This window comes from Coturnix japonica, chromosome 1, assembly GCF_054131305.1.
Source record: "Coturnix japonica strain WE chromosome 1, WE-NBRP24, whole genome shotgun sequence".
Lineage (NCBI taxonomy): Eukaryota > Metazoa > Chordata > Aves > Galliformes > Phasianidae > Coturnix > Coturnix japonica.
Window position 1 is genome coordinate 101,056,557 of NC_140663.1, and position 13,388 is coordinate 101,069,944.

The 13,388-nt window shown below is 41.6% G+C and overlaps 1 protein-coding gene across 2 annotated transcripts; it reads right to left on the reverse strand.

Annotated features, from left to right (window-relative positions):
* Positions 1-1,206: 1,206 nt before the first annotated feature.
* ICOSLG (inducible T cell costimulator ligand) lies at positions 1,207-13,165 on the reverse strand. Of its 2 annotated transcripts, XM_015883936.3 has the most exons (6): positions 12,622-13,165; positions 10,722-10,762; positions 8,685-9,047; positions 7,817-8,101; positions 6,610-6,786; positions 1,207-3,712 (listed from the first exon to the last, which is right to left on the reverse strand). In XM_015883936.3, the coding sequence occupies exons 1-6, from the start codon at positions 12,633-12,635 to the stop codon at positions 3,702-3,704; spliced, it is 891 nt and encodes a 296-aa protein (XP_015739422.2). In that variant the 5' UTR covers positions 12,636-13,165; the 3' UTR covers positions 1,207-3,701. The 2 variants fall into 2 exon arrangements, with proteins under 2 accessions (XP_015739422.2, XP_085386301.1); XM_085530175.1 differs by lacking the exon at positions 7,817-8,101 and having other exon boundaries at positions 12,622-12,863.
* Between the last annotated feature and the right edge of the window lie 223 nt (positions 13,166-13,388).

Genomic DNA, 13,388 nt, shown 5'->3' on the forward strand with positions numbered 1-13,388 from the left:
CAGGGCTGGATTTTCCTTATAGTTCTGATAAGATAATTCAGTAATGTATTTCTAATTAAAGAACAACCTCCTGAGCTGCAGTTAGTGCCTGGTGGATAGAAGTCCTTTTGGTTATTTGCTAATACAGAGCCTCACAAGGCCAGGTTGGATGGGGCCCTGGCCAGCCTGACATGGTGAATGGCAGCCCTGCCCATGGCAGGGGTTGGGGTTGGGTGGGCTTTGGGGTCCCTTCCACCCAAAATGACTGTGATTCCAGTGTCGCTGTTATTTCATCATGCTGATCTGAGCTACCTGTCTAATGATGTGTCCAATATAAAATGATAAAGGTCCTTTAAGTTTGCCTTGTTCTAAAGGGAGCTACACTGCTCTGGGAGAAGTTCAGGCTTTTTGTTTCTCTCCCTTCATGTCTTTTTAATTAATTAATAGCCACAAATATGAGAAGAATCATCTTGGCATTTTGCAGAAGCATTTTGTACTAAGGTTTTCTGATGTAATGTGAGCAGTGAGTAAAGGTGGCTGGAGACACAGTTGTAGAAGTGCAAAACAGGGAAGTATTTTTCAGTTTTCAGCTCTCACAGATTAAAAGACTTAAGTAAAAAAAAATCTGACTGCCCTAAGGATGGATTCAGATCGCTAAGTAGCAATGTATGTGTTCTCTCAGGGCTTTCCATCTGTGGTTTACCAGCCATCCCGCAATGAAAACCTTTCACTGTTCTGTGAAAGTCTTGAGTCTTCACACAGCACAATGAAAGTGATGCTTTTCTACGCAAGGTGCTTAAGTTGCTTGGGAGGCACGGTTCATGTGTGCTGATATCTTTAATGGAAGGAAACAAAATGATGCTGATGTTCAAGTGCAAAATGGGACAGTGCAGTGAGGGTTTTGGTTCTGGCAGTGGGAGGGAACATTGTGCCTTTGCTGTTAGGGGTTCCTAAGGTGGGTGTGCAAAGAATGTGTCAGCCCAGACTTTGTGCTATATTTGAGCTAATGCCCATCTTTCGTTCCATTTGTTCAAGGTGTAGAGCAAGATGTAGCAAAAGCCAGTAGAGCTTCTGTGTTTCATCAATCCCTTCTTATCTGAGGGCTTTGGAAAGGACCACTTGCATGCCCAGAGGAGTCTGGCTGACAGTAAAACTGTTGCCTTAGCTGAGGCATGATTCTGTTGTGGCTTGTCTTGATTGTGCTGATAGACTTAGTCAAACATAAAGAAGTATTAATAGGTTTTTATTTAAAATATAAACATAGTATGTGATGACAAACTGTTATTACAGGATTTCCAAGTAACAAACAGCCGTTGTCTAGGATTTTCTTGCCTTCAAAAACAGCTGGAAACTTAAAGCAGTTGAAAGTATGGATTCTGCAAGAGCAAGCTGTTGCGTTTAGATGTATTCACTATGTATCATGAAGTAAAGCCAGAAGTAAGAACTTCTCTGGTATAAATTTTCTCAACACCATACTGTGGAGCGATTGCTAGGTCACCCCCTTACATCTCCAAAGCACTGCAGTTTTTTGTTCTGGTAGAATACAAAGGAGGAAAACTGTTTTTATAGAAGGCTTCTGTCAGTTACGGTGGCACTAAAGAGGTTACACAAAACGACTTCACAGGACAGAGAGTGAGAAAATGGCTCACTGAACCACCAGGAAATGGTTGCCCTTCACATCTGTGCAGATGGCAGTGATGTTTCAAAGGTGTCTGCAAGCTTGCATTCTCTCTTCAGCAAACACTGAATAGATTTTGCCTGAAGACTAGATGTGGGCTCAGAAGAAAGTGTACACTTAGATTAATGGACAAGAGATAAGATGAGGAAAAGTGGACACTTAAGATTACAGACATGCTTTAAGTTATTGACACATATCGTGGGCTAAATGTCCTACCTGATAGGATATGTTATGGTTGGAAATTGGAAGACAAAGTGGCAAAGTGGAATTAATAAATAAAAGAACAGCTTTCACAGACATTAAAAGTTAAAAAAAAATATCCAATGCTTTTCATAGATATTCATAGATAAAATGTCTTTAAAACACTATCGTACACAGTTACTTGCAGCCAAAACAGGAGACATGAGTTTAATTATTTAGTTGTAGCATGGATTTTATAATTACTTTTAAAAAGTTTTTCTATCCTACTCAAACTTGGGAGTGAGTCCAGATTGCACCAAGTGAGAGCTGTACTTTTCCTTCCCTTGAACGTCATAAAGGTTGAGCCCGTGGGACTCCCACATAATACTGACAGTGGTGGCACACAGCCAACTCTGAGCTCACATAGGGGTATTGCTTCAACACAAGCGTCACCAAATAAATGGGTCTGGGTTTTGCACAAAGGGAGAAAAAGATATAAATATATATATATTTGCTTCACTAGGATTAAAAACAAAGAAAAACTTCCTAACTCATGGATGATGCTGGACAGCCTTCTCTACATGGAGCTGGGACAAACAAGGCCATCTTACAGACATAGTAGAATTTTAGCCTAGCAACTGCTGCAGGAGATATTAAAATCATTACTACCACCCACCCCAACAGAAAAGAACTAATATATTCTCTTCCAAAATCTTAGGCTACCCATCACATTTACTGTTTGCTATCTTTATCTATTTGCTGGCTCAATCAGGGCTGAACCAGTCAGGCATGGATGATGGCGCATGGAAGAAAATGCAGTTCTTTGCTTTCCTTCCCTTTCATTCCTTTAGCCATCATCATGTCAAGAACGTTCATAGTTAACATACTGATTGCTTCATGCTCTTTTTTCTTTGGTGAAAGGATGAGACAAGAAGAGGCATTAAAAAAAAAATCAGTTCAAAATTCTCCCTGGGTGCTGCTGGCCTTAAATAAAGACAAGTTGAATTGAACAGAATCTGTATATGGATTTTTGTTGCATCCAGACAGAGATATGTCAAGGTAACCTGACATCAACATAAGAGAGAGCACTGTTTTTAATCTGTTTTCCACAGGTTGTTCTTTCATACAGTAAGCAACAGCTTCTGTAGAAAGCTGAAGTCTCCTTTTTGGCAGAATATTCAGTAAGGAATATTTTTTTAATATCAAGTGCCTTTAAAGGAGATTTATTTTTGTTCGCGCATCCAGTGCTTAACCTGGTCATGGCAAAACCTGTTTCATTAGGTCCAGGTCAAGATATTCTAGCTCATTCTGTACATAGTAACATGTAGCTGGTAAAACCAGGCTGTGACAGAACGTACTGTATGTAGAGAAAGGTGGAAAAAGTTACAAATCTCATTTCATAGAAAGTCTGGTTCTTTTCCTCCTCATTTTTAGCTGCCTCTTCACATTCAGTAGTCATTGCCAGCGCAAGGAGGAAACAAAACTTCCCATGCTTCTGAAACATGGCTACTCGTACCCAAATTCCTCAGTGGTGATGGTGAGAGACTCTAGAACTGAGTAGCTGTATTAAGTGCCAGGCTCACTGTTGTTCCCCATTGTAAGCTCAAAACACTGGCATACTATCAATGAAAACCATCCAAAGAAGTGAGCAGGTGTTGAGAGGAAGCTCTTGGTCAGAACAGAAATCCAATGGATTTTGTTTTTTCTTCTGCTGGAGAAGCTTTTTTTTGCCATCAGTCTTGGCACACCCTGCAGGAACCTGTCGCTTGTATTACAAGCAATGCTGCTGCTGAGACAAGGGGTGATGCTCCTCTTGATGCACCTCCAGCTGCCCGAGTTGTTGTCAGACATTTCCTTTAGATATTTAAATAGGTGCTGTGAAAACAAAATGACTGATTTTTAGAAAAAAAAAAAGAAGTTTAAAAAACAACAAAAGCCTACATAAATAATTATCTCCTAGTGTTATTTTTCTTTTACAGCCAACGGAATGAGCTGCTAAGCTATAAGAAAGGGATGTCAGTAGCACTTTTGGTTTCTTCTAAGATAATCTCAGAGAAAGAGATCACGGAATATCCCTTGCTGTTAGGGACCCATAAGAATCATCAAGTCCTACTGCTGGTTGCACACAGGACCACCTGAAAATCAGACATAAAGCCTATATGTAGTCAAAAGAAACCAGCTTCCTGAGACTCCTCTACAGGCAGTGAAGGGGTCCCTCTGGACAGCAGTTTTGGATCAGGCTCTGAATTTCTTCTCAGTGGAGCATCTTGCCGCACCAACTGCGATGTCTGGAGAGATTCAATCCTATGGAGATGGAGTTACACTTCTTTGCATCCTGTCTTCCTGCCATTTACAAAATCTTTTTCTAACAGCAGCTCATCTCAGTAGGTAATTCTCGTTTTTTGCAGTATTAACAATTCCACCCCTCAAAGCAATATGGTCTTCACATTCAAACCACTAGACACAGAAACATATCACTGTTGAAAAGCAGAATCCCATGGCAGAGGGGGTCATCAAAAACAAAAAACAGGCTGACAGCATGGCTGGGCTGATGGAGACTTGATAGCCTGCATAGATTCCCTGTTGTAGTGATCAACTATTACCTTTAAAAAAGCTGTTTTCCTAACATGCAGTTTAAATCTTCTCTGTGTAAATCCACTGTGCCTTAAAGCATGTTGTCCATGGGGTTAGGGCAATAAATAACGTGTCCTCTGTGAGGACTCTCCAAAGAAGATTGTTATTTTGTCTCTGTTTGTTTTTGTTTATACTGGAAAAGGCAACGACAATCAATTTTTTTTGTCAGTGATCGTATTCTCTGGATCATCCTCATTTCTCTGGTTTTGGTCTAAGTTGCCCCCAAATTGGGATGACCAAAAGATTTAGGACCCCTTCTCTTTAGTGTCTTCCACAAGTTTATTGGCAGAAAATTGCCCTTGGAGGTGGGACAGATTCTGATAGTAAGATAAAAGCTGCTGTCCCACCTCCTCTTCTGCAAATGGTGCAGAGATGTGCCAAGGGAAATACAGCATCTGCAAGGCAAGTGTCTTTGTTTTGTTTTCAATAAACAAATTTTGCTATAGCAGCCTTCAATGTAAAATAAATATTTACTTTTATTTATGTCACAGAGGTTTTTCTACTCATGGGCTAAGCCCAGAGATCTAATCACATAGGGCCTGGTATAAGTCAGGGGAGAAAAAGGCTGATATTTAACGAACTGCAAGGATTTATGTTAATGCAACACATAGGAATGAAGAAGAAACTGTGTCCCTATCTGAAGGGAAGAAGTCATCCTTTCTACATTTCTCTGTTGGAAATAGTGCAGTGTCTGTTGATATTTAGCAAAACCAGCTTTTATGGATCAGATTGTGATTACATGATGGGTCTGGAAAACAAGTGACCAGTGATCCAGTTTGCGTAACTACAATGTTAGTTCTTGGCGTTTTTCTTTTTAAGGATTATTTTGCTTCTGCTTGGTGTTATCAATTGGTGCATTCACTGCATCTGCTAATGCAGACTATGCTTTCTATTGTTTCAGATATTATGAGCTTTGGTAGAACCATGGTATTTTGTGTTTGTTCTGTAAAGAGTGACAGCAGTCATTTGCTTCAGCAAAAATTACCAAATTAATAGGCAGATATTTCATGCCCTTTGTGCATTCACAAGTTGGCTGTGCTGGGTTTATTTTTCTAAATGTCTTGGATTTTTCATTCTGTTTCCTCCTATAAATAACAAATCGTTAAACATGCTGTCCTCTTGATTATGAAAATGTGGAAGGTCTGAACCTCGGTTTTCCTTGGAAATGAGTGTTTAGTATTTTTTTAACTTTTTTTTTATTAGTAGTATTTTAAATTTATTATTATTATTTTTAATTGGCTGTGTACAGGCTTAGGTTCATAGACACAAAATAAATTATCTGTCTGTATAGCTAAGCTAAAAGTCTTTCAAGGATGCGACACCTAAGAAAGCAGGGAACAAGCATTTTATCATGGGTATTGATAGGACCAGTGGTCATTGTTTTCTAGGCTTGAGGGATCAGCATTTAAAACAATTTGTCAAGTTTTGCCACAGTATCTGCACAGGAGTTACTGAGTTGAGGGGGGGTTGGCTCCAGCCAGCATGCTCAATGTCCTCACCGATTCCTTGTGCCTTTGGACCAAAACCTTGAAGAAGCCTGTTACTGGAAGTGAAACTCTCAGGCCACTTTTGGTAATGCTCACAGAGTTTGAGGAAAGGGCTGAGAGAGTTATAAGGCCACTGCTTTATATCTTTGAGTTCATATAATTCAGTAAATCTAACCCAAACGCCTTGCACTCAGCATGAGCGATGAACCTATGATGTTAAGTCATTCTTGAGTCAAATATGGGAACATATTTCTAGTTCACTTTGCTGTCTTAATTTTGATGAATATCTGTTGAAATAAACAGTATTTTAAGTGTGTAGGATAATCAAAATCTTTATACTGTCAAGATTAATATTAAGCAACATCCATCAAAGTTGAGAGTTCAATCTGCTAAATACTTTTTGGACAGCTAAATGGGCTCCATACTCCATTTCCTTACAGTCTAGGTCATTGTTTCAGCAAGGGTAGATTTCTGGGCTTGAACTCTGCTTCTCCATGTTTTGGAAAAGAGTTGCCCAGCTCAACTCATAGGCTGTTTCTGAGGGAAGAACGTGGCCTCTACCAGCTACTGCAGGGGCTGGGCAAGAGATTTACCCCACTTTACCCAGGTCTTCCCTGGAGATTTAGTCACACAAATGAAGGGCCTCATTACCTGTGTATGACACTAGTTGAGAGGACTTCCGTCTCCGTAGCCAGCAGATTAGTACAGTCAGAAGAGCCATCAGAACGACAACTGACAAAATTGCAGCTGCTTGAGCACCTTGTCCACTTTTTGCCTTCTCTTTATGACTTCCTGTGCTAGTACCATTGCTTTGCAACTCCTCTGAGTCTAGAATAAAATAGAAAAAGGATGTAATAAGTTGTAAATTTGCTCACTTCATATTAGGCAATGATGTGACTATGTCTTACACACACAAAACAACCAAGGGACTAATTATTTGTTTTATTCCTCTCACTGTAGTTATGATGGTATTCCTTCTGAGTAAGGCCTACCTCTAGCTTAGGCAGTTTGTTAATATAATCATACAGTGCAACTTCATCCCTCTTTGTCATCATACTGCTTGCATGACCTTCATTTTCATTCTTCCTTCCTGCCAATCTTTGGACACTGCATGTTTCAGTTGGGAAAGAAGGTGGTGGGAGCCAGGACAAAGAACTGCAAGGAGACTAAACAGCCAGCTCAGAAGAAGCTCTATCACTCCAAATAGCTTTTCTCCATAGCTTCTTAGAGACTGTGACATTCACTATTGGTCTTATACCTGTAAGTCTCTTAAAGCTTTTACTTTTTAACAGCTTTCAATTTTTAGTGAAAAACAGTGGCTAAATATTTGTGTTCTTACTATCGGTCACTTATACTGATCATAAATAGCTTATTACATTTGTGATATTAGGAGTGTTGTTCAATTGTGCTAATAGTAACTGTTTGCTACAGGCCTACTTTAAGAAACACATGAGTTGAGTTTTGGTGACTGAAAGCAGAACATCAAAACTAGACAAAGCACTAAGCAAATAAAGCACTGTGAAGCCATCAGACAGAGAGTTCAGGTATTGCAGATCAACTGCATGGTACCATTTGAAAAATAATCTAATGTAAGGAACCTGAAGGTAGAGTCTAGTGACTGCCTTGAAAATGGGCTGCTCAGTGCTACTGTCATGACATGCTCAAAAGGGTGCTACATTTATTTCAGAAGAACAAATTCTATAGCTAAGAAGACTTGGGCCAAAACTGAGCATTCTTAGTGCTTTTTGGAACTACTGCATTTTTTTCATGCCCCTTGTTAGTGCATCTCTACAGACAGAGCCGCACTGGTTGATATATCTGCTATCCAGAAAACAGAAGGTATCACAAAGGAACTTACAGTTGGCAGATGTGTTTTCCTGCAGTATTTTATTTTCTATGAAGCACTCTATTTGCATATCAGAAGTTGCATTAACCTTCAATGTGCTCAAAACACTGTAAGTGCCGTCGGGATGTTGGGCGATATTAAAATCTGACTGAGACAGGAGTGTGTTGTCTGTTCTATTTATCCAATAAACATTTGGTTCAGGGTACCCATTGTCAGATCTGCAGCTGAAAGTCACCTCTTCTCCAGTGCTGTAACTGTTTCTTTTCGGCCCACTGAGTATTGGTTGGCTGTAACTAGCTGGAGGGAAAGGGGAAAGGAAATGGTTGTCAAAACTTTGAGATGTATTGGAAAGATAGAATCTTGACATGGATTCTGAATCAGAAGCTCTGGGTTACATGAGACCCACACAACCTGAAAGGAAGACATTTGTTGGCTTAGTACATAAGCCAAAGGTCTGCGAGAACTTCTGGGAGGGCAGAAAGCTGATGCCAATTTCAAAGGAAGAAAGCAAGTTTCTAAGCTGCTGTGGCCCAGTCATCTATGAGAGCAGATATCAATGACACTCACTAAATTCAGAATAATGAAAGTATGCCATATTAGTGACAGACCATTTGAGAAGAAGAAAACAAACAAACACTGGATAAATGGTTGTTACAGCTGTAGAATCTCTATCTGTAACATTCCAAATAAGTAGATTTAATTCCTGCAAAGTAATGCAGTAGAATACAGAATATCCCAAGGTGGAAGGGATCCATAAAGAGTCACTGAGTCCAAGTTATGTTTCCAACATTAGTACATGCTCAAAGATGCTATGAAAATGGCACTAAGACCACTAGAATCAGAATGTGGGCAAACATGTGCAAGCAGTAACAGTTCTTACCTGCTAGGCTTAGAACCACTTGCTCCTGGTGAATCACACTGGTATATTCAACTGTCTGCATCACTACACATTTGTACGTATGCTCATCCCCTTGTCTGACATTAAATAGTAGTAGGGAAAAATTGCCATCTCCTAGTTTATCCCATAATAGCTGAGTCCTGTTTTTAAACTGACTGCACTGCAGGCTTTCGTTGTCTTGACCAGAGATCAGTGCATGCACTACTGAACACGACTTTGTATCTTCATCACCATCTATTTGCCAGTATATTCGCAGACTGTCTAAGCTGAATTCTCTTCCAGCATAAATGCAACTCAGTGTAACATTGTCCCCAGGTTTACTGACAATCTTCTCCAGTGCAGTAACTACAAAAATAAAAAGAGAGGGAGAGTGAGGGGAAGTTGCATGAAAAAAAAGTTGAATTTTTTCAAGTACATTCTATCACAATTGGACTCAAAAGGGAATGGTCTCAGGTTGCGGATATGAGGAAAGATTTCTTCTCAGCAAGAGCAGTGATGCAGTGGCACAGGCTGCCCAGGGAGGTGGTGCAGTCACTGTCCCTGGAGGTGTTCAAGAGCCGTGTGGATGTGGCACTGAGGGATGTGGGCAGTGGGAATGGTGGCAGCAGATGGATGAGAGAACAAGCGGTCTTTTCCAACATTAATGATTTAATGACTCAGTGACTCCAGTATTTGTATTCTAACAAGTGATGATGCTCACTTCAGTCATTCCTTCTTCTTGACCCGCTCCTCTTCATGAGTGGCTAATTGTGTTTGTCTATTTGTCTATATATTTTCCAAAGAGATCTTTTACCATATAAAGCACAATCTGCTTATTTATTCCTCCATGGGTCTAACTGTTCCCAGTGCCATGACTGGAGGATAGTCAGATTAAACTGACTGCAGACACACACTCAAGTCCAAGTGCACCAATAATCACTTTGTTTGAATAAGAAAAATGCTGTAGGGAAATCACAAGGACTGGAAATATAGGCGAGTAAAAACAACAACAACAACCTGGCGTCTCAAAGTGGGCATGTCCACAGTGTTAACGTTTTTTATTACTTACAGGCGTCACCCTCTGAACAAACAAGCCAGCATGCCCATATATAGCTAGTGACATGTCCTTTAGACACTTATAGCACCTGAGAGCCACCTGAATTAGGCCATATTTGGCTCTCAGGCCTCTGGTAGGACAGATGCAGTCTCTTCTCCTGATGAACAAATGGTTTCAGTATGAGCTCACCCACGTCTGAAGGGTTGGGCATCTGGCTTTAAAAAACAGTGCAGGGAGGAAATCTGTGTCTGCTCCCTATCCTATGACCTTTCCTGGGCACAAAAAGAAGCAACAGGGTTGAATAGCAGAGGGATGTTGCTCAGACCTGGGGAAACTCCTTGAAGCAGTGGGAAAAGTGATGCTGCATAGTGTATTGTCTGGGGGCACCTCCTTCAGTGGTCTCCTATAGGATGGGCAAGCCAGCATCCATTGTGACAAACTGGTACAGTTTGTCCTGTGTTTGGGGACACAGAGTTTCCTTCATGACATTAGGTGCTTCCCACTTATTAAGGAAGAATGTAGAGACATCTCTAGAAATATTTAAATATCACCAGGTGACGCCCTTTAACCTTTCCTTTATTTTGAAAGAGGTATTTGCGATTGTAGTAGATGATGTGCTAACACTAGACACTTGACACAGTAGTGGATAATTAAGGCATATTACAAGTGCTGACTTGGTGCAAGCACATTAGATTGGTTATTAACATCCACTTCTAAGGGCTTCTGTTGGTGCTTAGAGAAAAATAAATGGGGATGTCTGTGAAGCAAGCAGAGCAATCATATGAGTAAAACTGCTACGATTCCTTCCTAGTCTGTGTATGGAAACAGGCAGAAACTGATCTTCATTCCCTGATGAGAGAGATCACTGAGGAATTCTCATGAGTTTGCTGAAAACATGCAAGTGTTTAAATTGTAACCCACTTATTTGACCAAGAACTTCCAAGTAGGGCAAATTCATTTTAACTACAGGGTTCTCAACTTACCAGCTCTCAGGATGTGAAGGAACAGTAACAGAAATCCAGAACTAAAAGAAAAAGCAAACAGAAATGTTACAAAATAGGTCTTAATTTCTGGATTGTTTACACAAAAGATAAGCACAATATTGATTGTTTCAGTGCTGTAGAAGTGGATAAATAAAGTACCAATGACAAGTATGCAAATCCCCCCTTAAAGCATTTGCATTTTTGACAGTTGACAAACTTCTTGTGCAAACAACATAACTGGGGGGGGGTGGCTGAGGCCACAAATAGAAGCAAATTGGTGTTGTGCCCATCTTTCCTATTAACAGCAAAGCACCCAGATGGAAGGCAAGTAGCTGTGCAGGCTGATGTTTGGTTCAGAGCTCCGTGTCCTGCTGTTTGGAGTTATGACCCAGCAAGCAGCAGTGTGTTTCCTGCCCTCAATAAAACTTGTAAACAGGAAACAGTGATAGTGCATTGTCATTCAAAGGTTTCAATGGAAAGTGCTTGGTGTATTCTATTCCTTTGGAGAAGTAATCAATGAAGGACCTCCCCAGCAGAGTTGCACCTGATAACTGATATAAGAATACCCAGTTTGATTTACCTATAAAGCCTGACTAATCTAATGCTCCTTTACAGGGCTTTGAGAAAGATAGAAGTGTAGCACTCAGCTTAGCAAATCTGCAGTCAGTCATGAAGTCCAAGTCTCCCACGTGCGTGTAACTAAATACTCCAAGGCGGCGGCTTTGCTTGTGTTCCTGGCAGCAACTTCGGGTGCGTGTGGTTTCATACTGTATTTCTGCTGTATTAACCCTCTGCAGGAGTATCTGTGTATCCTGTGCCAAGCTCATAACTGTCTGCCTCAAAGCTCAATGTATTTCTTAATCCCAGGTTGCATTTGTTTTGCTGTTCCCCACCCAAGTCAGAAATTCTGGATATAGGAAGTCATTTGCATTAAACGGAGAATGAGAATTGATCACTCGTTGTGGGACTCCGCAGGGAATGTCCCATTGAAGGCATTTGCTGATATCAGTGAATTCTTAATCAGCCAGAATCCACTATTTAATACATATGAGCAGATTAGATTTGTTAGTTCAGTAGATTATGCCACATGTACTCTTGGACAGACCTACAGATACTCATTCTCTGATGACTTTGCAGATGTGGTTGTGTGGGCTGTCTAAGCCCAAATCTTCCCCTTAATGTCAAGCTCCTGTTGGAACAGGGAGGTGCTCTTGCCTGCAGAGAGCAGTGAAATCCCTCTTTGCCCTGTATGTATGTGCAGCTCATGTGTCCAACATATTGACCCCCCAGTACAGCTCTTTTAAAAAGAATATTATTACTTTAAGGGCAGTGTAAGGTTTTTCTTCTTTTCTTCCCACACCTTCTTCTTCTACTACTCTTATTTTTAATAGCATGTGAAATGGGAGAAAGTTGTACTTCCTCTTTCGTACATTCTTGCTCAGTGAGTTAAATCTTTCTACCAGCATCTCAGCTTTTTCGGGCACTACTTATTCTACAGCCACAGGACGATGCTGTTCTGGCACAAAATAGCCCTATAAAAGCTGACTTCATGCTTACAATAATGACTTCGGGCTTTTGTGCCATCTGTATGCTTTACAGCTTTACCCGCGGTGTTGTAGCAACATCTTTATTTCCATTGCTTTCATTGATAAACGAGACTGACTGCCCGCGACACTTTGCTACCACCCGCTGTTCAGACAGCACCAATCCGTGCCATCGAAACCAGCGGCCCCGCTCCCATTCATCCGTCACCCGAACCCGAGCAAAAAAGACTCCGTAAAACTCAACGCATCGTAGGCACATGTTGGGCTGACAGCCCGCACACCGCTCTCCCATATCCCCGAACCCCTCCAGTCACTCCCACCTTGCTGAGGACCCCCGCCCGCTCGCTTTAACTCACCCGCGTCGATTCATCGCTGCAGCTGGCTGAGCCGCTCTATGCCTTTCAGTCTAGCCCGGCTCAGACCATTCCGCTTCCCCCTCCTCCGACGGGGATTTCCGCCTTCCGAGGGGCTGGGACTGGCTGAGCCCAGCCCAGGGCTCGGGGCATTGCCCTCCTGCCGCTTCGGGGCTGGAGCTGGGGGTGGGAAGGGAGCCGAGGGAGCCCCGTCCGGGTGGAGCTGGGACAGGGTTGTGCAATCTCGCCGGCCGAAAGAAAGCCAACACGGGTCGCTGGGGCTCGGCTGCCAAATGACGTTTCAAAACGAGTTTCAAGAGAGATTAGGTTTATTGTTGCTAGGGTTGGACTGGTGATCTTAGAGGTCTTTTCCAACCTTGACGATTCTATGGTTATTGTCTAATTAGTAAATGACCCTAAGCAATACTTGAAGTGGCACGTGATCATGCTTAGAAGGTAGAAGGTCTAAGTTGGCTTTAAAAGCACTTTGATAAAGGTGTTGTAGCTGTGGTCAGATGTTTGAAAGCCGTGGTTCACATTCACTCCATTTGGCATATGTCTCTGTCTCAGTGCCTGTGTTTGGTGCATTTGTTGTCAGCCTCCCACCAACTGGACTACCTCTACACCCTCCTGTCACCCTCGTGACACATGGCACAATGCTCCATGCTGCAAATGCATGCTTCAGTGGTGGTCACTAAAAATGATCTCTGCATTAATGTTTGTTTGGTTTTGGTTTTTGAGTCTCCCTGGGAACACCAAATATTTTGTCC